This window comes from Hylobates moloch, unplaced genomic scaffold, assembly GCF_009828535.3.
Source record: "Hylobates moloch isolate HMO894 unplaced genomic scaffold, HMol_V3 SCAFFOLD_18, whole genome shotgun sequence".
In the NCBI taxonomy this organism is placed as follows: Eukaryota; Metazoa; Chordata; class Mammalia; order Primates; family Hylobatidae; genus Hylobates; species Hylobates moloch.
Genome location: NW_026652293.1, coordinates 58,828,402 through 58,855,138, shown reverse-complemented (window position 1 = coordinate 58,855,138; position 26,737 = coordinate 58,828,402). Strand labels below are relative to the sequence as shown.

Here is a 26,737-nt window from a genome sequence, read left to right as displayed (position 1 = left end):
TCTGCCCCTGCCCAGGAAGGGGGCAAAAGCCACCCTGGAGACCCTAGATGCTGGGCTGTGACTTAGAAGCCACTCTACTCCTGGACTCTTAGCTTTGCTGACCTCAGAGCCCAGGCCTGAGTCCAGCTCATCCCCATCCATGAAGGCCCCAGGATGACCTCTGACCCCCATGTTTTCCCATGGCTCTCACTTGGCAACCTGGCCTCTGGTTGGGGTCACATCCTGGCCCACCAGGGGCAGGAGGGTGTTCAAGGGCACAGGGCCCCACTCCTCATCCACCCTCCTACCTGGGCCCCTTCCCTCTCTCCCCAGCATGGCCAGCCCACTGCCCTCCAGTGCCCTTAGCTCTGGGCCCAGGGCCAGGTCCAAATGTGCTCTGAGTCAGGGTAGGGATCACTCATTCCCTTGCCCCGCTCTCCTCCCTTAGACAGAAGATCTGGTTCTGGGGCCACTTTACCATCTCAAGCCCAATCTGGGCAGACCCAGGTGGGGATGGCTGGGGAAGCCAGGCTCCTTCTTCTGCATGACAAAGGGTGGGGCTGCCCTCCCTCCTGGCAACACTTCAGACCATTGTAAACAGTCTCCCAATCCACATTTGCTTTATTTTTCTGACCTCTGGCTAGCGTTGCCAGATCTAGCAAATAAAAATACAGGACTCTGGTGAAATTTGAATGTCAGGTAGACAATGAATAATTTTTTTGGTATAATTATGTCCCAAATAGTGCCTTGTATTTTATCTGGTAGCCCTACCCATGACTGATCACCCAAATGTTTTATTTCCCAAGCAAAACTCTTCAACCAGCTCACAAATCCACATTCAGGATAGGGGTCCTCTGTCTTGGTGGATTGTCCCCCTGCCCCAGCCTAGACCTGATCACCTGGATTGAGACCACCTGGCTCCCTTTAGGGCATAGGTCAAAACTAGGCTGTAAATTATTTGAGTGTACCAAGAACTTTGTGAATTGCAAGACCTGACTTTATATGAACATTCATCATTAACTTCGTGAGCTTCGGGAAGTTCACATCTCTGAGCCTTGGTTTTTTTTTCAGCTCAAAAATTGGGAGAGGTTGCCATGAGCCGAGACTGCGCCATTGCACTCCAGCCTGGGCAACAAGAATGAAACTCTGTCTCAAAAGAAAAAAAAAATTGGGGGAGAAGGTAGCCTGGATATTCCTTTCAACTCTAAACTCTAATTCTGTGAACAGCAGGGATGAGGGAGAGGATGGGGCTCCTTCCTTTTTGGACAAAACCCCATTGGAACTAAATGCTCCTAGGCTCCCTTGCCTAAGAAGGTCAACCCAGAACAGTGGGAAATCTGGTTTCACAACTGGGGACCACCAGCTCAGGATCTCATGAGGCCCCAGGACCCTCTGAGCACGGGCCCAGATGCTCATCCCTGCAGACTGCATTGGCCCTTAGAGAGCCCTGGCGTTGCCTGAGGCGTTCTGGTTCCTGTCGATTGTTTGGTTGCAGCAAGGAACAAGACTCTAGGTCCACTTACCAGCAGCTGGGGGAACTGAGCCTCTTACAGAGAATGAGAGCCCCACCTCTACTCTAGGAAATGAGCTTTTTAATTTAACTGGTAAGGCCTCAACCCACACTAGGGGTTCATGACCATTGTACAGATAGCTGTAGCCAGCTGTTCACAGTCCAGACAGACTTGCCCTATCTAGACAGCCCCCTCCTCCCAGCTCAGGGACCGGTCTGGCTGTGAGCTCCCAGGAGGTCTCAGGGGTGTGACCTCCCTCCCTCCTTCCCTCCCTACTCCCTACCTCCTCCCTCCACCCCAGGCTATAAAGCTGCCCAGGCTTGGCTCTCAGCACATCCAGCTGCCTGAGACCCTCCTGCAGCCTTCTCAAGGGACAGCCCCACTCTGCCTCCTGCTCCTCCAGGACAGCACCATGCGGCCCCTGTGGCTCTGCTGGGCACTCTGGGTGCTGCCCCTGGCCGGCCCCGCGGTGGCCCTGACCGGGGAGCAGCTCCTGGGCAGCCTGCTGCGGCAGCTGCAGCTCAGAGAGGCGCCCACCCTGGACAGGGCCGACATGGAAGAACTGGTCATCCCCACCCACGTGAGGGCCCAATACGTGGCCCTGCTGCAGCGCAGCCACGGGGACCGCTCCCGCGGAAAGAGGTTCAGCCAGAGCTTCCGAGGTGAGGCCCTCCTTCCCTGCTGCCCCTGATCCCATGGGGCAGGTCAGATGTGCCCACTCCGGTGGTGTCAAAGGGCTCCTGGCCTTGCAGAGGTCTGTGGGAGGCTGGGTGAGGGCCACGGTCTAAGGGACAGTGAGGTGGGGCCGGGCCTGTGAGGATGGCGGGGCCTCAGCATGCAGTGGTGCGTGCAATCAGGACTCTGGGGGTCTGTTTTCATACTGCCACTCTGGTTTGAGTTCTACTTGGAGCATATTGCTTTAAAATCACCTCACAACCGTTTGCTCACGTGGAACTGGGGTATAACTATGTCTTGCCCATCTTCCAGCGTTGTGAACATCCAAATGAGTCATTGTAAACAGAAGCGTGTTTGGGTAACTGAAAAATACTGTACTTAAGCAGACAACCTGGGTTATACCTGGCTGTCAGGGGTGCAGCTGGGCCTGAATCCTCCTGCAGCCTCTCGCCTCCCTAGCTCCTCAGTGCCCAGAGTTAGACCCAATGCCAAGCACCTGGGTGAGGATTCTGCTCCCAGCATCTCAGCTGAGGCAAACTTGCTAGCCAGGGTCCCACAGGCGCCCCTGCCTGCTGGATGGAAATTGTTACTAAACAAGGCCCAGATCCAAGGGAGATTTGTAAACTGGGTTTGCCCCAGAGATAGAACAGGGCCGGTGTCTCCTGGCCTGGCTGCCAGCTCAGTGGCCCTGCCATCCTCAGAGCTCCGCTGGAGTCGGGGGAGGCCCTGCTGACCCTGCTCTTGTCCCCAGAGGTGGCCGGCAGGTTCCTGGCGTCAGAGGCCAGCACGCACCTGCTGGTGTTCAGCATGGAGCAGCGGCTGCCGCCCAATAGCGAGCTGGTGCAGGCCGTGCTGCGGCTCTTCCAGGAGCCGGTCCCCAAGGCCGCGCTGCACAGGCACGGGCGGCTGTCCCCGCGCAGCGCCCGGGCCCGGGTGACCGTCGAGTGGTTGCGCGTCCGCGACGACGGCTCCAACCGCACCTCCCTCATCGACTCCAGGTGGGGGTCGCGCGGGTGCGCAGGACAGGGGGAGGGGGCTGCTCTCCCGGCTTGGGGGCGGGGACGCGGGGGGCGGCGCAGGGTCCTCGGGGCCCGTCCCAGTCTCCGCCCTCAAGCGGCGCTGGGTCTCTGTGTCATGTCTCAGGCTGGTGTCCGTCCACGAGAGCGGCTGGAAGGCCTTCGACGTGACCGAGGCCGTGAACTTCTGGCAGCAGCTGAGCCGGCCCCGACAGCCGCTGCTGCTACAGGTGTCGGTGCAGAGGGAGCACCTGGGCCCGCTGGCGTCAGGCGCCCACAAGCTGGTCCGCTTTGCCTCGCAGGGGGCGCCGGTCGGGCTTGGGGAGCCCCAGCTGGAGCTGCACACCCTGGACCTTGGGGACTATGGGTAGGTGCTGAGGGTCAAACTGGTAAGCCAGAATAAAGAGACAGGCAATTAAATTTATTTTGAAATGGACAACTTTTCAGAGCGCTGTGGGAATGAATGAGACAATGTATACAATTCTTCCTCTGAACTCTTAGGAGATCCTCAGTAAATATCGGTTATTAATTTTCAAGTTATTTCTAGCTGTCCATAGTATATCACAAACATCCAGCTTTTTGAAGTTGAGAGGTGGATCATAAATCTCCATCCCAGATGCCCTCTGACCTCAGCCCTCCCAGCTGACCGCTGACCCTGCTCTCTTTGCCCACACAGAGCTCAGGGTGACTGTGACCCTGAAGCACCAATGACTGAGGGCACCCGCTGCTGCCGCCAGGAGATGTATATTGACCTGCAGGGGATGAAGTGGGCTGAGAACTGGGTGCTGGAGCCCCCGGGCTTCCTGGCTTATGAGTGTGTGGGCACCTGCCAGCAGCCCCCAGAGGCCCTGGCCTTCAAGTGGCCGTTTCTGGGGCCTCGACAGTGCGTCGCCTCGGAGACTGCCTCACTGCCCATGATCGTCAGCATCAAGGAGGGAGGCAAGACCAGGCCCCAGGTGGTCAGCCTGCCCAACATGAGGGTGCAGAAGTGCAGCTGTGCCTCGGATGGGGCACTCGTGCCAAGGAGCTCCAGCCGTAGGCGCCTAGTGTAGCCACCGAAGGACTTGACTTGTGTGTGTTTCTGAAGTGTTCTAGGGTACCAGGAGAGCTGGCAATGACTGAACTACTGATGGACAAGTGCTCTGTGCTCTCTAGTGAGCCCTGAATTTGTTTCCTCCGACAAGTTACCTCACCTAATTTTTGCTTCTCAGGAATGAGAATCCTTGGCCACTGGAAAGCCCTTGTTCAGTTTTCTCTATTCTTATTATTCACTGCACTATATTCTAAGCACTTACATGTGGAGATACTGTAACCTGAGGGCAGAAACCCCAATGTGTCATTGTTTACTTGTCCTGTCACTGGATCTGGGCTAAACTCCTCCACCACCACTCTGGACCTAAGACCTGGGGTTAAGTGTGGGTTGTGCATCCCCAATCCAGATAATAAAGACTTTGTAAAACATGAATAAAACACATTTTATTCTGTAATTTTCTAATTTTCTATTTTATTTTAATTATTTTTGAGACGGAGTCTCACTCTGTCACCCAGGCTGGAGTGCAGTGGCCCAATCTTGGCTCACTGCGGCCTCCGCCTTCTAGGTTCAAGCGATTCTCATGCCTCAGCATCTTGAGTAACTGGGATTACAGGCATGTACCACCACGCCAGGCTAATTTTTTGTATTTTTATTATTATTATTTTGAGGCAGAGTCTCGCTCTGTCGCCCAGGCTGGAGTACAGTGGCGCTATCTTGGCTCACTGCAAGCTCTGCCTCCCAGGTTCACGCCATTCTCCTGCCTCAGCCTCCCGAGTAGCTGGGACTACAGGTGCCCGCCACCATGCCTGGCTAATTTTTTGTATTTTTTAGTAGAGACGGGGTTTCACTGTGTTAGCCAGGATGGTCTCGATCTCCTGACCTCGTGATCTGCCCTCCTCGGCCTCCCAAAGTGCTGGGATTACAGGTGTGAGCCACCGCGCCCGGCCAATACAGAAATTTTTTTGTTCTTGACACTTTGACTTTCCTAGGCATAGTGATTGGGCTCTATTCCAATCCCACTTGCATCAAAATAAAATCTGCGATCAAAATTATCATCTATACTTAGAGAAGAAAATAAAGCTTCAGAGGATCTGGAATTTATAGCTATAAGAGCTGTGCAGCTGGGCGCGGTGGCTCACGTCTGTAATCCTGAGGATCACCTGAGGTTGGGAGTTTGAGACCAGCCTGACCAACATAGAGAAACCCCATCTCTACTAAAAGTATAAAATTAGCCGGGTATGGTGGCACATGCCTGTAATCCCAGCTACTTGGGAGGCTGAGGCAGGAGAATTGCTTGAAGCCAGGTGGAGGTTGCAGTGAGCCGAGATTACACCACTGCACTACAGCCTGGGTGAGAGAGTGAGAATCTGTCTCAATAAGCAAATAATTAATTAATTAAAAATTTAAAAATAAAATAGTGATTTTACAAGCACTTCACACAACTGACATAACAAAGGCTGTGGCTATCTCAACTCACATTTCGATCCATCAAGGCCTTCTCTTGATTTTGAAATAACCTTAACCTACTCAAGAACAAATTTAGAAATCCTTTCTGTCTGAAATCTTTGTCAGTGGCTCCAGCATTCTAATTACTAAGACCTGAACCTTGCACTTGCCTGGACCCATGGCACAGACCAGACAGGTAGGGGCACCATTCATTGAGGGAGGAAGGAGGACAGGCGGGTGCAGGAGTGGGGAGTGGAAGGAAGATTGGACAGGGACAGTCTAAGGAGGCAATGGGGAGTCCAGGGGCCACACCCAGGACTCTGCAGACGGTTAGATGTGCAGGTAAGAGAGCAGGGAGGAGGGATGGCCAGGCGCAGCTATGGAGGGACAAGGGCAGAGATGATACTTGGGGGGCACAGAGGAAAAACCCTGGAAAATAACTAGTGGCTAGAAGTTTGGGGAGAGAAGAGGAAAGCCAGATGGGACAGAAAAGAACTGAGAGAGGCAGGAAGAGACCCTCCCCGCCCCACCCCTGGACAGCCACAGACTGGCGCTAGAATCAGCGACAGGGAGGTAAGGAGGATTTCTTTTTTCGAGACGGAGTTTCGCTGTTTGCCCAGGCTGGAGTTCAATGGCAAGATCTTGGCTCACCGCAACCTCCACCTCCCAGGTTCAAGAGATTCTCCTGCCTCAGCCTCCTGAGTAGCTGGGATTACAGGCATGTGCCACCATGCTCGGCTAACTTTGTATTTTTAGTAGAGATGGGGTTTCTCCATGCTGGTCAGGCTGGTCTCGAACTCCCGACCTCAGGTGATCCGCCCGCCTCGGCCTCCCAAAGTGCTGGTATTACAGGCATGAGCCACCGCGCCCGGCCCTAAGGAGGATATTTTTATACCGTTACAGAAAAAGATGAAAGCTCAGAAATGGAAGAGAGGTCGGAGAACCTGCAAAGCCATGCACTGTGGGGTGAGGACTGCTCAGAGCTCAGAGGTTTGGTGCTGGAAGGGACCTGAGAGGAAGCTTTGGTCCAGCTACTCATTTCACAGATAGGGAAACGGGCCTGCGGAGGGGGTGATTTGCTCCTTGATTCCCAGGGCGCGCTGTCCTCCCCGAACCCAGCCTCGCTTCCTGCGCAGCGCCCAGCAGTCCCTGGCGCGGCGAGCCGGCTCTGCCCCCGCGAGCTTGCGGTCCAGTTGTGGAGGCCACCGGCTCCCTGGAAACATCTGGCTCCGGGCCTGGAGGCATGCTGCGCTCTCGGAGCTGGGCTGGAGTTGGTGCCCTTGGCGGCCCTGGCTCGGGCAGTAATGGACTTGGCCCCAGGGAGCGTTGGAAATGCTGCGACCCGCCCCTACATTTTTGCCCGAACGGAGACCCTCCGAGCTTTCACGGTCCGGCCTTCTACAGCGGCGGGGGAGCCGCGGCCTCTCGCAGGGCGCTCCGCGCGGTCCCCGACTGCCCAGAGCCGAGGTGCGGGCTGAATCCTGCTGAGCTCCCCAGGCTACCACCCCGCCAACCCCACTCTCCCGGGGCGGGTCTAAGAGCTCTTTGGGGAAATTCAAAGCGCTACAGGGACCAACGTTTGCAGATGCTCTCCCTGCGCTGCGACCAGCCTGTGCTTGGCCCAGGTCTCCCGGAGGCGTCCAGAGACTGGGCTCGTGCCGAGGGACGGAAGAGGGTGAGCCCCGGCGGATCCCTTCTTGGAGCATGGACGTGAGCTGGCCGGTCCGGGGCTTGCAGACCTCTGGGAGGAGCTGCGGGGCTGAGCGGCGACCAGGAGGCCAGGCCGGGGCAGAGGACCGCCGACGGCCACCGCAGGAGGCGCAGTCGGCTGCGTCCAGGCTCGCGCCGGCGCGGGCCAAGGCTCCAAATTGGGCAAGCGGTGGCCGCAGCTCTGCGCATGTGCAGGAGGCGCCAGAGTTTCACTTTGTAACTTTTAAGTGGTCGGAACACGCCCCGCGCCGCTGGGTCCCGCCAGACACGCCGCCGCCGCAGGTACAGGGGACAAGGGGCGTGAGGAGGGGGAATGCGCCCTCTGCCTTTCCTGGGACGTGCGGGGCCGGGTCCACGTCGGGGTGCGCGCCAAGTGTCCGGTTCCGGAACGGCTCCCAGCCTCCGCAGACCCCAAAGCCCCGGACCCCAAGCAGGGAGTGACGACGCGGGATTGGGTGGGAGGAGAGAGGGTCTGGGCAGGGGACGCCGCGCCCCCATTCCAGCCCTGCGCTCCTCGGGACTTCCTGGCGGCTTTTCAGGACTTCCCTCTCCGGCTTTTCACTTTCAGAGCTGGTACCTCCTTCTTCCCCACCCCTCTCTTTGGGATTTGTCGGCGGAGTCCGGCCTCCCACCTAACTAGGAGCGCAGCTGTGGGCTCCTCTGACCCTATACGAGGCCGGGCTGGGAAAGGGCCAGGCGTCCGAGTCTCCTGACGCCAGGAAGGCAGAGGCCACCCTCGGGCTGTCCCTGAGTGACCACTTCCTGCAGCCTTGGCAGAGACCTGAGGAGGGAGGCTGGGGACTCGGGGACTGGGGGGGAAGGGCGGGGGCGGAAAGGGTGAGGCGAGCTCTGCTAAGAAACCAAATCCGCAAAGGTTCCAGCACCTGATAAGACTAGCTACCTGAGGCCCTGGAGGGGCCTTGGTCATTCAGCCTTAGGCAGGTGGTGACCTCTTCAACGGCAGGGGTGGACAGCGTAGTGGACCTACTGACTCTCCCTTGACACCTGTCAGGTCATCCTCAAGTCTGCTGTGCCTTCAGGGGGATATGAACGGAAGCCGAGGCTCCTTTTCCCTTCACACGCCCCTCTCCTTTGTTTAGTGTGGGGGCAAAGGTCTCTCCTAGCTGTTCATTGGGCTCTAACAGAGAAGACGTCAGGTGGGGTCCTGCCCTTGTGTTTCCCATTAGCTGGAGGGGCGACTTAAAATAAAGGCAAACAGCTTCTAATTGCTTGCTAGGGCCGGGTCCTGGGCTAAGTGCTTTACAGGTGTTGTTTGGGATCTGTGCCTCCCAACAGCCCCGTGAAAGTCATCACTCTCATCACTCGCATTTCCTGGCGAAGGAAGCCAAGGCACAGAGTGGTTAGGCTGCTTGTCTGAACTGCGTGGTGCTGAGACCCTAACTCCAGAGCCTGCTCACAAAATCCCTGAGCCACACTGCCTCTGGTTTCAGCCAGGGGCTGTGTCATTTCCTTTGTGCTCCAGGGTAGAGATAAACAGTTGTCCAGGTTACTGGGTCCTGTTTGGTATTGCCATAAGGAGAAGTTTGTACTTTACTTTGCAACCTTATTCTGCATCTGAAAGACCAGAGTTAGCTCCTGAGGCAGAAGGCCTGGAGCTGCTTGTAGTTTTGCTATCGTCATCACAGGATTGAAAGATTTGGTGATGATAAAATTACCCTGAATTTGTATGGGCCTTCTTGCAAGAATGAACAATATCCATATACTCCCTGCAACATTCTGCTGGTATTTCTAGAGCTTGTCAAGTTGGCCACCAGGCCAGTCCTTGCTGCCAATGGAGACTGGCAGTGGGTTAGCATAGGTAGTTTACTTTGGCAAATTTAGACCAGCTGTTGGATTTAGCCCTCTCCCACTGGCCACAATCAGACGCTTGCCTGCACATGGGTTGAACTTTGGGTTGGGAGCTTGAAGTCACCTGCTGCCCACTCTGGCTCTTGGGCCTCAGCAGTAATTCTTGGCTTTCCTACCCTCAGCATATTGAGTAGGAATAAGGGGATGAATGGAGAATTTCTGGAAGGCACAGGTAAGTGCTAGGCATTCACATACATCTAGGATGACTGAATATTGCCAGGGGTTCTCAGCCAGGCAGTGCCACTGCAACCACAGTGCCTAGCTGCTGGTTTGGCCTCCTCTCTACAGCTGCCAGCTGGGTGCTCCTCTCCCCCTGCCTTCTCCTCAGCCTGGCAGCACCGTCCCATGGTGTCTGTGTTCCCAGCTGCCCGCTCAGAGCGTGCCTGTTTGTGAAGATGCAGAGGAGCTGTCCCATTGAGAGCCAGAGGGATGGAGCTGTTTCAGGGGCATCTGGACTTTACGTGTCTAATGGGCAGGGACAGGCTGGGACTGAGCTGAAAGGTCTGAGAGAGACTGTGAGTCCCCAGAGCTGTGCCCTAACCTGGGTGCTCATCAGAGAGGGCAGACAGGACTGCCCACCTGACCTTACCTCCATCTCAGGCTGATAGTATTTGCTAGCCACCTCCCTGAGTTCTTATCAAACTTTGTCAAACCACCCTGGGAAGCCTATTTGGCAAGAGACAAGTGACTTAGAGGCATGACTGGGGCTGGAGGGAGGGAGAAGAGGAGCCGCAGGTATTTCCCTCCGCGGAGGCCTCTCTCCTTCTCTGTAGCACTGGCGAGGGTATGCCACTCCCAGCACCACCACAGCACCCTCCCCTTTCCAGGGACAATGCTCCCTCTGTGAGCATTTTATGGGAATGTTTTTTCTTTCCACTTCACTTTTCAAGCCTTCCTTGTTCATGCTGCTGTGTTCCCTTTTCCTGATTCTAGCTCTTGGGGAACCGTGGGGAGCCTCCCCAGTAGCACTAGCCCTTGGGGCCCTACCGTGAGCCCATAGCCTCCAGGGTTTCTGTGGGAGAGGGCTGCTCCCCTAGCCCCAGCAGGTCCTTGAGCCATTGGCAAAGAGGACAGAGGCTGGGGCCACAGGTGGTGCTGGCCGAGGAAGGAGGAGTAGGGTCACACAGAGGAGCACTGGCGGATGGAGAACCAGTTCTGGGAATTTGGGGAGAGATCCAGGCAGGAGGGACCCCACTGGGCAGAACCTAAAGCTCCGTATGGGCAGCATGCATACACGGGTGTGTGCTGGAGGGTTTCCATCCAGACCCCTACACTGGAAAAGGGTGGCTCCCATGTGATGCTGGGTATCTGATCCTTCAGGAAAGTCTACAGGCTGGTGCCCCAGGACTCGCTGGTCAGGAAATCCCTGCAGGATATGAGTGTTAGGCCCGAGGCCTGGGCCTTGGCAGCTTGGGAGGTGGCCGGGGCTGCTTTTGCCCTTGCCAGAGACCGCTCCAACTGAGGACCTCTCCAACGGGCCCATCCACAGTCCCTCCTTCCCCTAGTGTCTGGTAAGTGTGAGGACAGGAAGGAGGAGGGGTAGGTGGTGGCCTCAAAGTGTTGGGGTGAAGTGTTCCATTGGGTGGTGCCACTAGGGGGTTTTAAAGGGAAGCCAAGAACATCTGTGTTCCAGAGGTCACTCTTGTGACACTCTGTTCAGAGCCAGCAGCCCCATGACTCTGGCATCACAACCCCCACTACCTCCAGCCATTGCCAAGTCTCTTAGAAGGTTGAGAAAGTGACTTGGCTCTCTGTGGGATGCTCCTATGCTCTTGGGCTTTCCACTCATCCACCCTTCCTGTGCTTCCTGTGTGTGTGTGTGTCTGTGTGTGTGTGTGTGTAGGTGTCCATGTGTGATTGTCCCCAGCACTGCAGGCCTAGAGGTTACCCAACATACACACCTCACCAGCACTACTGGTATCCAAACATCTGTTTGGGTTCTCTGTATCTTCTTGTTCTCAAGATCTTTGTCCCTGTAACAGCTAGAAGCACCAGACTTAGCAGAAACATCCCCTGGGAATTCTAGATTTACCAGATTTGGGCAGGTGGGATCTTAAGTCCAGCCTGAATATGTTCTGGCCCTTCAGCCACAGCATGAGAACTTGGACACTAACTCCCAGGCCTCTGGGGTCAGGGGACAGACACTGGAGATTTCTATTAGCTTCACCAGGGGCTCCAGGAGCCTCAGGAAGGGAAGGTCAACAACCCAGCCTGGAGCAGTGTTTGCTTTGGAAATGCTGGGCCTTGCAGTTAGACTGATGGTACCCAGGAGGGGTATGTGTGTGTGAAAGGGCAGAGCTGGGGGACCCAGAGGTCCCTGAGGAGGCCCTGGGACTCCTGACTCCCTCCCCATCCCTACCCTAGACCACCCCCTTTGCTTTCTCCTCTGTGGCAAAGTAAAAAGAGAACTAGCATCTGAGAGTCAGGACATTGGGTTTGGGATTCAATTCTGCCCTGACCAGCTCCTTAACCTTAACCTTGGGGCAAGTTATTAAACCTCTGAGGCTTGGTTTCCAAGTATAGCAGATGGACCCATCTCTCAGGTCCCAGCTCTGACATTCTGTGAGCAGTGAGAGTGAGGTGTTGTCTGTGGCTCGTGGATGGAACATCGTGAATACTTGGATGTTCCCTTCTTCCCCGTTTGTTTATCCCTGTGTTTTCCGCTTCCTGCCTTTGTGTGCCTTTCTCCCTCTCCCCTGCCTGTACTCTAGATCTGCTAGTGGCTTCTGCAGGAGTGACTTTCCCAACACGAGTCCTTGAGGCTAGAGGAACTTTAGGACTCCTTAAGCCAGCAGCTGCGGCAACTCTGTCCCTCCCTTGCTCCATGTCGCCCCCTCTGGGGATCTGCCCACTGTGTCCTGGATGAGCCATCCACTCTGACCATCTGATCCCCCGAGATTGTCGCATAATGGAGCCATTCTCTGTGGACACTGCCAGGCACGCAGAGGTCCAATGTCTGGCTCTCCCAGACTCCTTGCTGCTGGCTCCCTGTGCCCGACCAGTCCCGGGGGAAATGCCCACCTTTGGCTCCGCCAGCACTGGTGGGAACCTGCAAGAAATTTGAGCCCTGAACATCTGCCTTGTCCTGTTGTCCTGTGCTCCAGGGAAGACAGACACGATGACGGACTCTCCATTCCTGGAGCTGTGGCAGTCCAAAGCGGTGTCCATCAGGGAGCAGCTGGGCCTCGGGGACCGGCCCAACGACTCCTATTGCTACAACTCGGCCAAAAACAGCACCGTGCTCCAGGGGGTCACCTTTGGTGGCATCCCCACTGTCCTGCTCATAGACGTCAGCTGCTTCCTGGTGAGAGCCCTCATGAGTCGTGTCCACTGCCTCAGTTATTTATTTAAATCCCCCACCCAGGGCCTTCTGGGAAACTTAGATGAGAAGTCAGACATAGCTGGGTTTAAATCCCAACTCTGCTGCTTACCAGCTCTGTGACTTTGGCGTGTTACATAGCTTCTGTGCACCTCCCCTTTCTGCTCTGGAAATGGAGATGATAATTCCTACCTCAGAGAATTTTGGAGTTTGGATAAGGCCAGAATACTCACATAGCTATGCCCGTGATTGTTACCATGATTGTGGAGTTCTCAGCCTGTTGTATCTTTAAGGCCCTTGGCAAGGGTCATCTCAAGGGGTTGAGACATGTGAACGGAGAGTATGGACTAGAATAGAGCAGCTGCAATTCCCAAGTGTCACCTCCTGTTCCCCTCTGGCATCCCTGGGGTTTTTAAAGAATCAGAAGCTGGGCCAGGTACAGTGGCTCATGCCTGTAATCCCAGTACTTTGGGAGGCTGAGGCGAGTAGATTGCCTGAGGTCAGGAGTTCAAGACCAGCCTGGCTAACATGGTGAAACCCTGTCTCTACTAAAAATACAAAAAATTAGCTGGGTTTGGTGGTAGGCGCGTATAATCCCTGCTACTCTAGAGTCCGAGGCAGGAGAATTGCTTGAACCTGGGAGGCAAAGTTGCAATGAGCCGAGATCACGCCACTGCACTCCAGCCTGTGCAACAAGAGCGAGACGCTGTCTCAAAAAAAAAAAAAAAAAAAGAATTAGAAGCTGATTCTTAGAGCGTACCTTCAGCAGGTGGCCTTTCTTTAACGTAGATCTCCGTGTTCACAGAGATGCCTCCAATTTGAAATATGTCATTGTTCTTCCTTATGCAGACTCAACGTTTGCTGGCTGAGATTTATTGGGGTTAAAGTGCCCCTTCTTTTCACAAATGCCATGGGCTGGCCAGTGCCTCTTGATGCTATCTCCTAACATGTAGCAGAGACCATCTGAGTGAAGGGGGCAGATGGCTCTGATGGAGTAAACGTTCTCGGACTGCTTGGAGCTGGAGACTAGGCTTGGGTGGGGAACATGGGGAGGGTGGCTTAGGGTAGCAGGGAGGAGTGGACAGGGTTGTGGGGGTGGATTTCAGAGTTGGTGGGATTAGAGGAGGGTGGCCCTGGGTCTTCAGGGTGTGGAGAGTTTGGCCAAGGTGAAGAGTACAGAGAGGGGGCCTGGGCAGGGACCCTAGGTGGGCTGGCTGGGTATTGTTGCAAAAGTGTTGGTTGAGAAGAGAGTCACTCTCTATTGGAGTGTGCTGCCGAAGGTGAATTTTTTTTTTTTTTTTTTTTTTTTGAGACAAGGTCTCACTCTGTCACCCAGGCTGAAGTACAGTGGCATAATCACAGTTCACTTCGACTTCCTCCTCCTGGGCTCAAACAATCCTCCTACCTCAGCCTCCTGCATAGCTGGGACTACAAGCACATGCCACCGTGTCTGGCTTATTTTTGTATTTTTGGTGGAGATGGGGTTTCATACCATGTTGCCTAGGCTGGTCTCAAACTCCTGAGCTCAAGCGGTTCACCAGCCTTGGCCTCCCAAAGTGCTGGGATTACAGGAGTGAGCCACGGTGCCTGGCCAGGGGTGGATTTTTATTGCAGTAAGTTTTGGGGGTTGGGGAGGGGGGACACATAAGAGCCAGAGGGCCCTGGAGAGCATGGGTTTGTGGGAAGTGTCTGCACTGCACAGGCCAGGGTGGCAGCCGCTGTGGACAGGGAGGGCAAGGCACCTGCTGAGCAGGTTTTGTGGTTTTCCTACAACACGACTCACCTGCCTTTGAAAATATGTCACCAACTTCCTGATTCACCTGAAGAAAATTCCACGAGGACTCAGTGCCTCTGGGGTTCCAGGTCTTCTGGATTTCCTTTAGGAAAACAAAGCCTACCTTCAAAACCCCTGTTTCTGATCAAAGCAGGCAGGGGTGTGCTTACTAAGATGTATTTCTCTACCTCCCTGAACCTCAAAGACAGGGACCCTGTCTAGGGAGGGAAGAGAGGCAGGAACGTGGCAGGGAGCCTGCCAAGGTGGACTGTGGGGAGTGAGGACAGTCTAGAGTGTACAGATGTCTAGAGCTAACCGGCTTAGTCCAGCCCTGAGGTTGCCATTGGACACAAGCTTGCTGAGGTGTCCCAGCTTAAGGAGGCCAAGCCAGCCCGAGCACAGGTTCTCGTGGGGCCTTGCTGCCCGCATGCATGCTCTGTGCCGGGGGATTGCAGGGCCTGCGGGGCCTGCCTTCAGGGGAACCAAACTCAGAGGAAAAATCTGACCATTTCTGGCTCAGCCTGAGGAGGCTCTGCTACCTTGGTTCTGTAATTTAAAATGAAGTTTTCTGGCCAGCATGGTGGCTCACGCTTGTAATCCCAGCACTTTGGGAGGCTGAGGCAGGTGGATCACCTGAAGTCAGGAGTTCGAGACCAGCCTGACCAATATGGTGAAACCCTGTCTCTACTAAAATACAAAAATTAGCTGGGCGTGGTGGCGGGCACCTGTAGTCCCAGCTACTCTGGAGGCTGAGGCACAAGAATTGCTTGAACCCGGGAGGGGAAGTTGCAGTGAGCCGAGATCGTGTCACTGCACTCCAGCCTGGGTGACAGAGTGAGACTCCATCTCAAAAAAAAAAAAAAAAAGGAAAAGAAATTTTCTGTAAAGTGAAGAAGGACGCTGGTTCCTGGGGCTGCTCTGGGACCAGACCTTACCTGCCTGCTCAGGGGCCACTGAAGGCAGAGCAGGGCCCGAGACTGGGCCTCGTGGTGTCACCGCTGCCTTGAGAGCAAGAGGCAGGGCTGACGTGCAGAACTAGGCAGGCTCCAGGCAAGCTTGGCATCAGCGCTGACAGCCTTGGTGGCGTGGGCACAGGTGACAGGGGCTGGTGAAGGGGGTGAGCAAAGCATCCGGGCTACTGAGCTGTGTGGCCTTGGGCAGCTCAGTGGCCTCTCTGGGCCTGGGTGTTTTCCTTCTAGCCCTGCGGAGTGCAGGCAGGTAGGCTTTACCCCTGAGACCGCTGTGTCTTCTAATGAGAAGCCATCCAATATGCATTTACTTGGTTTCTTTTCTGTTTTTAGTTCTTAATCTTGGTGTTTTCTATTATAAGAAGAAGATTCTGGGACTATGGCCGCATTGCCCTGGTGTCAGAAGCAGACAGGTAAAGACATATCGCCTAGGCTGTGAGCATGCGTGTGCGTACATGTGAGTGTGTATATGTGCGTGCATATGAGTGTGTGTGTACACATGTGTGTGTATAGTGTGTGTGTGTGTCCCTGGAATGGGCTGGGGGCTTATGAAGCCCTCCGTGTGGGCAGGACCCACACATGACACTGCTATTAGATTGTGTTCATTAAGTGTATCTACCTGGCCTGTACCGGTAGCTGTTCTTTTTGTTCTTCACCACAGACCCATGAGGTCGGCCTTGCTACCCTCATTGTGCTCACGAAACAAAAAACAAAAACCCAGGCTCAGTGCTCAGCTCCCTCAGGGCTTCTGCTGGGCCAAGGCCATGAACCTTGTTGGCTTCGGACTGGTTGCTTTAGATACTGAGGGCTTTCATCATCCTCTGAAGAGGATGCCCATTTTCTTTCTCACCTTGAGTATTTTTAAGTGATCATCTTTGAAATTAATTAGCTTGGGGCCAGGGCTGTGTGAGGATCAAGGGCAGCAGAGCCATCAGGGAACTGCCCCACCCTCCTGCCAGGTCAGCACAGCGCCGGCTTTGGATGAGTCTGTTACAAAGCACAGGCTCCCTCGGCCAGGCCTCAGGTCCTTCCAGTTCTGCGTGGGGCTCCAGGATTCTCTGTTCATGTTGCCTGAAGGGTGACAGTGAATTCTGGATCTGCACAACCTGACGTTCCAGCTCCAGCTGGCTGTTTGCACCCAGGATCTTGTGTCAGATGTGGCAATAGGAAGTGAGTGATGAAAACTCAGGGACTGGCCCCAGCTGCCACCCAGAGCCCCCCCGCTCTGGGGCTCCTCAGGCAGACCCTCCACTCTCAGGCCCCTCCTGACATGTGGCCTGTGCGGCAGGGTCCTTTGAACTGGGAAGAGGAGGTGTACCTGAAAATGCACCGTCCTTCCCATGATCCCTGCTCTGGGATTTGCTAAAGCCTGAGGTGATGACCTTGGACTGTTGGAGAGAAACTTTTGGGACATCTGATGCATTTACAGCACATTCAGCTGGAAGTGGGGGCCATGTACTCTGGTTGAAAAGACCAGCTGGGGATCAGAGAGTCCTTCTGCATCCCTGGCTGTGCGACTTTGGTCAAGGCCCCAAACTTATTAGGGTCGGTCTCCTTCTGTCCTCTCTTCCCCATGAGGTCACTGTGAAGGTCAAAAGGGACAGTGTCTCTGCAAAGGCTTTTAAAGTTTTGTCATATATTTTGTCTTCAGCAGGGGGACAGTAGAACCAGGAATAGGAGACTAGAGAAAAGGAGTCATGGCCAGGCGTGTTGGCTCACACCTATAATCCCAGCACTTTGGGAGGCCGAGGCGGGTGGATCATGAGGTCAGGAGTTCAAGACCAGCCTCGCCAAGATGATGAAACCCCGTCTCTATTAAAAATACAAAAATTAACCAGGCATGGTGGCGGGTGCTTGTAAGCCCAGCTACTCGGGAGGCTGAGGCAGAGAATTGCTTGAACCCGGGCGGCAGAGCTTGCAGTGAGCCAAGATTGCACCACTGCACTTCCAGCCTGGGTGACAGAGCCAGACTCCGTCTCAAAAAAAAAAAAAAAAAAAAAAAGAAAAAAAAGAAAAGCAGTCACATATACATATTGCAAACACCTCAGATTTATAGCGCATGGGGTGTTTTTATGGGGGTACTCACAAGAAAGGATCTGATTAAAATGCCACAATATAAAGTGCCATCATTTGTCCACTCTAAAACATATGTTTTAACATTTTCTTGTCTCTGAAATTGGGAGGCATCTTGTTATTGATGGGTGGTCATAGTTTATTTGGCAGCATTTTTTCTTTAGTGTTTCATAAAATAATTATGCAAATTACAACCAGTGGTATCGTAGATTTGATAAAATGTAGTATTCCAAATTTTATTTGATAATATAGGGAAATATGCTATAAATAGGCAACACTTTGAAGTCACTGTAGCTAGACGAGTCACAGTGGTGTGGTTTCTGGGTGTTGGCCCCTTGCTATTCATCCCGTATAACACAGAGTTTTATACCATGCCTGGGAATGGTCATTGTCCTTGTCTCTGTCTTTCACAGAGTGAGTTATATTTTGTCCCAGCCATCGAGGGCTGGTAGCTTTGGTTCTGAGCTCCAAGAGGCAGCAAAATACTGGACGTGATCTTTTTGACTTTTTTGGCTTTTTTTTTTCTTTTTGAGACGGAGTCTCGCTCTGTCGCCCAGGCTGGAGTGCAGTGGCACGATCTCGGCTCACTGCAAGCTCCACCTTCCGGGTTCACGCCATTCTCCTGCCTCAGCCTCTCCCAGTAGCTGGGACTACAGGCGCCTGCCACCGCGCCCGGCTAATTTTTTTTGTATTTTTAGTAGAGACGGGGTTTCACCGTGGTCTCGATCTCCTGACCTCGTGATCCGCCTGCCTCGGCCTCCCAAAGTGCTGGGATTACAAGCGTGAGCCACTGCGCCCGGCTTGGCTTTTTTTTTTTCTAAGAATTATCTGTCATTTTTTTTCTTTTTGTGTCTCTAGCGAGTCCAGATTTCAGAGACTGTCATCGACTTCCTCCTCAGGTCAACAAGACTTTGAAAATGAGCTGGTTGGTATCTAAGGCACAGTTGTGGTCATGGCCAGGGGGTGGGGATTGGCAATCATGGTTTTGGGGAGGGAGCAGGGCAGATCTTGAGTGGCAAGTGCTGGAGAAAGTGCTTTTCTGCATCGACGAAGGCACCTGAACTTGGGATATACCACAGAAGAGATGGCAGCTGGATGACCCGGGATCTTGAGACTGGATGAACTTGCAGGCGGGAAGGGGTACGGAATCCCTTGGGCTTCCCCAGCACTTCTCTCTCTTACATCTGTGGCTTTGTATGACAGTTAATTATGGACTTGCTGGCTGGATTATGAGCCAGATGTGGGCAGGAGCCCTGCCTTCTCCAGCCCTGTTCCCCAGCGCCTGATGCCTAGTAGGTGTTTAGTCATTGTTGAATGAATTATTGAACAAATATTTGTCTTTCCTAGCTGGATAACAGCCCAGCTTTAGGGGTATTAAGTTTAAGAGATGTGAAGGACAATAAAACCTACAGACACCCTTTCCCCCTAACACCCACTCCAGCGGACCGTCCAATCCATTAGGCTTGTTTACTCTCTTTTGCTTCACCTCTTGGTCAGTGATTGTAAACAATCAAACAGCAGCCCACATCACTTTGCCCAGAGCTGCCCTGAGCTTTCATCAGCTTTTGATCTAAGTTTTGTGATTTGACCACGAAGTTGTCAGGAGATTTTAGCAGGAATTCCAGGCACGTGGTGTATATTGTGAAGTACTGGGCTCATGCTTGCCGAATATGGGATAAAAGCACTGTTTTTTATACAACAGGAGGTTAAATGGTTATTTAATGTCAAAGACAATGATTACATCTGCCTCTCAAAGACACAGATGTTGGAAGCTAATCCCTGTTCTCTCCATTTCCAGGGATGCTGTCCCTGGCTGACTGCCATCTTCCGTCTGCAGTGAGTACACCAGGGGGCAGCTGCTGGGGGGCCTTTGGGCTAGTTTTTTTGGGTGTTTGGCCAGTCAAGAGGCACGAGCCAAGATGCTTGATCTTAAGATGGAGTCTCTTAGATACTTTTTAGTTAATGTCCAAAGCAGCATGTGAGGGCTGAGAATCAAGGTGGCCAGGCAGCCCCTGGGGTCAGGAGCAGAGGAAGGAGGCCTGTAGGATTGGAGCCTCCATGCTGGAGGGCACACAGTCCCTGCTGGAGCCTGGGGCTTCCCAAATTGAGCTGGATCCCAAGAGTTCTTGAAGATAGAGGTGTACTTTATTTATTTCAACATATTCAGTGGAAATCATATGTTCATCTCTCATAATACTGCACAAACTAATTAAAGCCATTTTTTTGCTTTAATTATTCAATTTAATATTTAACACCAATTAGATGTCAATGGAAGCTCTCCTAGGCAGGTTTGCATGTCTTTGAATTAGTGAAAAGTGAAGAAATACAATACATTCAATTCATTTGGTTACAAGTTTTCTTTTTTTCAATGGGGCCCATGGAGAGAAATCTAAAAGATTATTAAAGGTGATTAAGAGCCAGTTAGTTACCTCTCATGTGGTGGAGGGAGCCAGGAGGCGGGGACTGATGTGAGTCTTGGTTCTCACCTGCTGCCATATTCTATTGAATCTAAGAAGTTATTGTTGTAAGATGCATGTTATTATTATTATTTTTTTTGAGACCGCGTTTTGCTCTTGTCGCCCAGGCTGGAGTGCAATGGCACGATCTCGGCTCACTGCAACCTCCGCCTCCCGGGTTCAAGCGATTCTGCTGTGTAAGCCTTCAGAGTAGCTGAGATTACAGGCATGTGCCACCATGCCCGGATAATTTTTTTTGTATTTTTAGTAGAGACGGGGTTTCTCCATGTTGCTCAGGCTGATCTCGAATTCCCGACCTCAGGTGATCCACCTGCCTCGGCCTCCCAAAGTGCTGGGATTACAGGCATGAGCCACCGCGCCCGGCCCAGATGCATGTTATTTTATATAGCACTAAGAACAAGAAAATGTTGCCAGCTAAGCTACCGTCAACTATAACGATAGCGTACACCTCATTTCAGAGGAGTTGAAATATGGCCGGCTGTGGTGGCTGACGCCTGTAATCCCAACACTTTGGGAGGCTGAGGCAGGCAGATCATGAGGTCAGGAGTTCAAGACCAGCCTGCCCAACATGGTGAAACTCCATCTCTACTAAAAATACAAAAATTAGCCGGGCTTGTGGCAAGTGCCTGTAATCCCAGCTACTCGGGAGGCTGAGGCAGGAGAATCGCTTGAAACCGGAAGGCGGAGGTTGCAGTGAGCCAAGATCGCCCCACTGCACTCCAGCCTGCGTGAAAGAGCAAAACTCTGTCTCAAAAAAGAAAAGAAATGTGAAAATGACATCTTAGAATTAATGAAATGTGGTTATATGATGAAATGTGGTGGTTATAGGATGAAATGTTCTGGGCCTCAGTTTCCCCAACTGTAAAAGGAGGCTGAGGATAACATATGCTCAGCCTAATTCAAAGGAATGAATACATGTGAGAGCGTGTTGTAAATGTTTGGTTTGGTAGGAGTTGTTCCCAGGGGAACTGGCAGGAGACAGAGCCCCGTGGGAGACAGTCAACTCTGGTCTGGAACAGGAGGAAGCAGGAGGCGAGTTAGTTTATTTAGAAATGAGAACAATGTAGTTAATTGCAAAGCTTTGTCCTCTAGATAAATAGTAATCAGGACTCATATGAACAGGCATATTTCTGAGCATCTGCTGATACCATGGACAGCACTAGGTGTTTGATGCTTATTATCTCTTGAGTCCCTGCTAAGCCGATGAGGTAGGCAGTGGGCAGTTTCCTTGCTCGAGGTCAGAGGCAGGTAAGCCATGTGACCTGCTCTCAGGTAGAGGTGGCTGCGCTCGATTACATTGTGGTCTGACCGCAAAGCCCATGCTGACATCTTTCAGATCTGCCTTATTGTGATGCAGCCCTTGCCCCCGCTGAGTTCTTCCCAAAGCACTGCTTTCCCAGCCTAGAAGCAGCGCCTTCGCCTTCGGGGAGTGGGAAAGAGCAGAGTGCCCTGCCCCTTCTCCCTCTGTAGCACAGAAGTCTGGCTTGTGTGAACTTGGAATTTTCTGAGTCCCCAGTGGACCCAGAGCCTCCAAGTGTAGCACTCCAAGGGTGGGAAAGGGTGGAGCAAGTCACCTCCCCATCTCTGGGGACACAGGGAGGAGGCCAGGGTGGTAGGGATGGACTGGGACTCTTGGCTCCACCTCAGGTCTCCACCTGAGAGGGAGACAGAAAACAGGTGAGAGCCTGGGGCCTGGGCATATTCCCCACTTTATTCTTTTTTTTTTTTTTTTCTTTTTTGAGATGGAGTCTCACTCTTTCACCCAGGCTGGGGTGCAGTAGCGGGATCTCGGCTCACTGCAACCTTCACCTCCCAGGTTCAAGCAATTCTCCTGCCTCCCGAGTTGCTGGGATTATAGGCATGCACCACCACACTTGGCTAATTTTTTTTTATATTTTTAGTAGAGACAGAGTTTCACCATGTTGGCCACGCTGGTCTCGAACTCCTGACTTCAGGTGATCCACCTGCCTCAGCCTCCCAAAGTGCTGGGATTACAGGTGTGAGCCACTGCACCCAGCCCTAACTTTATTCTGAATGTGATTCCTTAGAAGCAGGACAGGGCTGTGAGATGACTGTATTTGAGTACCTTTCCCACACACGTAACTTGGGCACAAATGTTTCTAGCAACATCAGATGGAATGCTGGTATTCCTTTACCTTGAGTATGGTACAGGGGCTAAGATGGTAGGCTCTAGAAGTTATATCATGTGAGATCCTTAAAGTTATGCAAATTTCCTGTGCCTTTATTTCCTCATATGTGAACAAAAATGTGGGGATAACAATCGAACCATCTCATGAGAGTGTGGTGAGGATGATATGAGACACTTCATGCAGAGCCCCGAGGCCTGTTCCACTGCTCATTAAGATTCCTCTGTGTCTTGGCCAGTGATGACCAGATCCTGGAATGGTGTGGGGAGGACGCCATCCACTACCTGTCCTTCCAGAGGCACATCATCTTCCTGCTGGTGGTGGTCAGCATTTTGTCCCTGTGTGTCATCCTGCCCGTCAACCTCTCAGGGGACTTGCTGGGTAATGACCCTCCTCGCCCTTGTCTATGTTGTAATGGGGCAGAGTGGCAGTCCTAGGGAAAGGGCTCACTGTGGTAGACCAGAACCCCAGGAGTCATGCCCCAATTCAGATGTAAGATGGTCTCAGGGTGACTCTGAACATTTCCATCTGATTAAAGATCTGCAGCAAACCTAGGCTAAAACTGGGGCCCCAATATTAATATCTGGTTTTATTTAAATAGGGAAAAAAGCCCCCCAAGATTTACAGAATCAGGGGCTGTCAGAGTCTTTTATACTTTCCTGCCCTCAAATTAGGAGGTCACAATTAATGGACCCAGAAGATATCCATGATACTTAATTAAAATCAGGGTGTGGCATTATATCTAAGGGCAACTGCAAGAATCCACCTTCCAAAATGCCACCATGAATCCACTTAGGATACCCAGTGGTTCCCAACGTTGGTTTTCTAACAACATAGGATGTTTTTAGTTTTCTCAAACAAAATGAATTCACATTTTGCCTTTACCTGCAATGGAAGGTTGAGAAGTTATCAGGGAGCATTTTGGTTTCAAGCAGAGGCCTTGATGGTGTAGCTCTGGAAAGACTAGTCAGACGTTGTCTTCCTGCTGGTCCAGACATGCTCTTCCTCCCCAGAGCTCCACAAACCAAGGCTGATTGGTTACGCCCCCTCCTGCTTCCCCACATGACCCTGGAACTAAGTATCTGTGCTTCTCTGCAGACAAAGACCCGTACAGTTTTGGGAGGACGACAATAGCAAACCTACAGACTGAGTGAGTATGGAGCCCGTGGGGATAGGTGCCGATGGGTAAGACCAAGAAGGCAGATCGGGAGCCCGGGGCAGGCCAGAGGTACTCCAAAGGGGGCCGGCTGGTATCTGAAGGCGCCTTGCAGCTAGTGTGTTGTTGAGCTGTGGGCATGAACACGCCACAGGCAGGCACTGTTTTGCCAGGGTTTTAAGAAACACGGAGGGTCCTGTGGATCTGGAGTTCATTTGTCAGGACAGGGACAGGGACCCCTCTGAAGTATTGACCGTGGGCTGAGGGGCGTTGGCCACACAGCCTCTGTGGGAGGCATCTCTTGCGATGAAGCTGTTGGTCCTCAGTTCCGTGCCCATTGAGGGTAACCAGGCCCCAGCTCTGCACCCCCAGCTCCCTGCCTGGGATCCCAGCCCTGATGGCAGGCGGTTTCCCCCTCAGCAATGACCTCCTTTGGCTGCACACCATCTTTGCCGTCATTTACCTCTTCCTCACCGTGGGTTTCATGCGGCACCACACTCAGTCCATTAAGTACAAAGAGGAGAACCTGGTGAGTGAGGCGGGGCTTGGGGACATGTGCTGAGAGGGACTCAGGTGGGAGTCGGAGTGGAAGGGCCTCCCAGGCTCTGCCGCAGGCCCTGACCGCAGTGAGCTCTGGGAGGGCCTCAGGAGCCGGCTTGCTTATTCTTGCTCATACTTGGCATCATCTTTAAAAAACAATTTCCTGGTGGATTGTTTCAAGATTTGGACAGTTACTGGTGCTAAGTGAAGAAGTTTGGGTTGAGAGCAGCCCTTTCTCTTTGCCACCCACAGCTTCACAGGGGAGGGGAGCTTCTATGGCTTGGTTCCAGGCCTGGGTCCTCCTCTGATCTGCTGTGTGACCACATTTGAGTCACTTCCCCTCTTTCTCAGTCTCCTGCCATGCAAAGAAGGCTCATAGAGTTGCTTTGGAAGTGGATTCTTTGTACAGCCTGGAAGAAGATGCTGTGTAAATGACATGCTTTGGGGCTCCCCCAGCCACAGAAGGAGAAAACTGGAGCCTTCCGATTTCCTGTTGTTTACTTTCCAGAGGCTGGAGTTGGGTAGGAAACTTGAGCATACCGGCACACTGGCTCGTGGGTGACTTCTCTCCCTGCTGTGTTTCCCGGACAGGTGAGGCGGACCCTGTTCATCACAGGACTCCCCAGAGATGCCAGGAAGGAGACTGTGGAGAGCCACTTCCGGTAAGCAGGCGGGGTGGGAGGGGAGCTGAGCCCCCTCCACGTAGGACCAGCACGCCCCACCCGCAGGGCAAGCACCTTAGGTGAGCGCCTTCTGTCTCTCGCTTGGGTATCCAGATCTGAGAAGGACCTGGCCCTGCCACACGTGTGTGGAGTGGCTCCCGTGTGCCAGCCCTGCTGGTGCTGTGCAATGAATAGCGCCCTGGTGGCCTATCCTCTTCAAGCAGCCTGTGCAGTGTCCAGAGCACAGAGCAGGGTGTAGGTGCAAATAAACGTCCTGAGAGCATACGGGGGAAAAAATTGTTGACCCCGGGGTTCTTAGCGTCACCTTTGCAGATTAAGAGAGATGTGAGCTGAGCATCTGTATGGACCCACAGGGCTAGGGTCTCACAGGTGGAAGGACCTCGGGGCCATCTCTGTGTTTGTTGGTTTGTCCATCCACTCAGCGGGTGTCTGTTGAGTGAGCACTGTGTCTGAGTCCAGGCTCTCACTGGTAGAACCTCCTTTCCAGCAGCTCCCTTTGAGTATCTGCACCACCAATTCCTGCAGATGGAGGCTGGAGGAAAGGCTTTCCTGTGAGGAGATTACGTGTGCAGCCAGGGATGCAGGGGAAGGCCCAGAGCATCAGGAAAGGTGGTGGTGGGGTGCGGAGGGCAGGGCAAGCAGGCCGGGAAGGCTCCCAGGACCCCATGCTGGAGGACCTGAAGACTGGGCTTAGGAGCTGACATTTTATTCTTTCTTCATTCCTTTTTTTATTATCTTATTTTTTTAGAGACAAGGTCTTGCTCTGTTGCCCAGGCTAGAGTGCAGTAGTGCAATAATAGCTTACTGCGGCCTCAACTCCTGGACTCAAGGCTTCTTCCTGCCTCAGCCTCCCAAGTAGCTGGGACTGCAGACACATGCCACCACACCCAGCTAATTTTTAAATTTTTTGTGGAGATAGAGTCTTGCTATGCTGCCCAGGCTGGTCTCGAATTGCTGGGCTCAAGTGATCCTCCTGCCTTGCCCTCCCAAAGTGCTGGGATTACAGGCGTGAGCCACCATGCCCGGCCTCTCTTCAATCCTTATCAATACAGCAGCCACTAATTTGTTGCATGGACTAGGAGTTGGCTACACTTTAACTTTGCACTATTTGTGAAGAAAGCACTTGCTAAGCAAATTACTAGACAGAATCATAAACAATGTTTAAAATTTGAAAAACTTCTTCGAAAACTCTAAGTATTTTAGAAATATTTACTAATATGTAAATACTCAATACCAGAATCATTTTTCTGTATTTCCTTGAAGCAACTCCTCAAAGTTGCCTGCTAGGCAACACCTGGAAACAGTAATTCCACTTAATGTATAACTTTAAAGAGAAAAAAAAAGTCCCCTCATTCTTATACAAACATTGCATGACTCATGCTTTCCCCTGTTTTAGGAGGCCTTTTTAGTGAATGCTATTGCAATCCATGGGGATTGATGTATGAATTTGCCTTTCAAGCAGGGATGCTTAAATTGCAGTTTTCTTCCTCACAGCTCTTATTGAGACCAGAAATTGTCCTACTGTTTAATTTCATGATTGACATACCTATGGGCTCTCTCTCTTACTAAAATGTAAGCACATCCAGGCCCTGTTACCAGCACCTAGAACAGTGCCTGGCAGGTGGTAGGTGGGGATTTACATGGTTCTGGAATCCCCTGGAATTGTATGTATAATTTTGCGTGTATGGTGAGGGGGTATTGCATGGTGGCCATGAGGATTGACCTTGGAGCCAGGTTGCCTGTATTCACCTCCTGGCTCAGACACTCACTAGCTGTGTGATCTTGGGCACAAGCCACTTACCTCTGTCGGCCTCAGTTTACTTATCTGTAAAATGAGGACAAAACCTCACAGGTTATGATGAGGATTAAATAAATCAATACATGTAACAATACCTGGTCAATAGTGAGTATGTATTTTGCTGGTTCTTTTTTTTTGAGATGGAGTCTCACTCTGTTGCCCAGGCTGGAGTGCAGTGGGGCAATCTTGCTCACTGCAACCTCCGCCTCCCAGGTTCAAGTGATTCTCATGCCCCAGCCTCCCGAGTAGCTGGATTACAGGTGTGTGCCACCTCACCTAGCTGATTTTTGTATTTTTAGTAGAGACAGGGTTTCACCACATTGGCCAGGCTGGTCTCAAACTCCTGACCTCAAGTGATCCACCCGCCTCAGCCTCCCAAAGTGCTGGGATTACAGGCATGAGCCACCGCGCCTGGCCTTGCTGGTTGTTATTACGTGTGTAGACATTTTCTGGTCTGAGGGTCCTTTGCTTTCATTAGACCCTCTGAAAGGTCTGTGACCTTAAAAAAGGCTACCTGAATAGGATTTCAGTGATGGCTCAAGGTAGATACTGACCTAGCACAA

At 52.6% G+C, this 26,737-nt stretch overlaps 2 protein-coding genes across 3 annotated transcripts in view; both read left to right on the top strand.

Annotated features, from left to right (window-relative positions):
* Nucleotides 1–511: 511 nt before the first annotated feature.
* LOC116457409 (left-right determination factor 1-like) lies at nucleotides 512–4,664 on the top strand. Its single transcript, XM_032136606.2, has 4 exons — nucleotides 512–2,152; nucleotides 2,917–3,163; nucleotides 3,309–3,548; nucleotides 3,858–4,664. The coding sequence occupies exons 1-4, from the start codon at nucleotides 1,903–1,905 to the stop codon at nucleotides 4,231–4,233; spliced, it is 1,113 nt and encodes a 370-aa protein (XP_031992497.1). The 5' UTR covers nucleotides 512–1,902; the 3' UTR covers nucleotides 4,234–4,664.
* Nucleotides 4,665–7,612: 2,948 nt separating this feature from the next.
* TMEM63A (transmembrane protein 63A) overlaps nucleotides 7,613–26,737 on the top strand; it is a 36,652-nt gene continuing 17,527 nt past the window's right edge. For both annotated transcript variants that reach the window (XM_058430912.1, XM_032137225.2), the window contains exons 1-9: nucleotides 7,613–7,652; nucleotides 12,344–12,543; nucleotides 15,634–15,713; nucleotides 18,232–18,298; nucleotides 19,172–19,209; nucleotides 22,236–22,378; nucleotides 23,096–23,147; nucleotides 23,574–23,682; nucleotides 24,285–24,355. In XM_058430912.1, coding sequence (XP_058286895.1) covers nucleotides 12,358–12,543; nucleotides 15,634–15,713; nucleotides 18,232–18,298; nucleotides 19,172–19,209; nucleotides 22,236–22,378; nucleotides 23,096–23,147; nucleotides 23,574–23,682; nucleotides 24,285–24,355 — 746 coding nt within the window. In that variant the 5' untranslated portion in view covers nucleotides 7,613–7,652; nucleotides 12,344–12,357. The remainder of the gene's footprint in view (nucleotides 7,653–12,343; nucleotides 12,544–15,633; nucleotides 15,714–18,231; nucleotides 18,299–19,171; nucleotides 19,210–22,235; nucleotides 22,379–23,095; nucleotides 23,148–23,573; nucleotides 23,683–24,284; nucleotides 24,356–26,737) is intronic.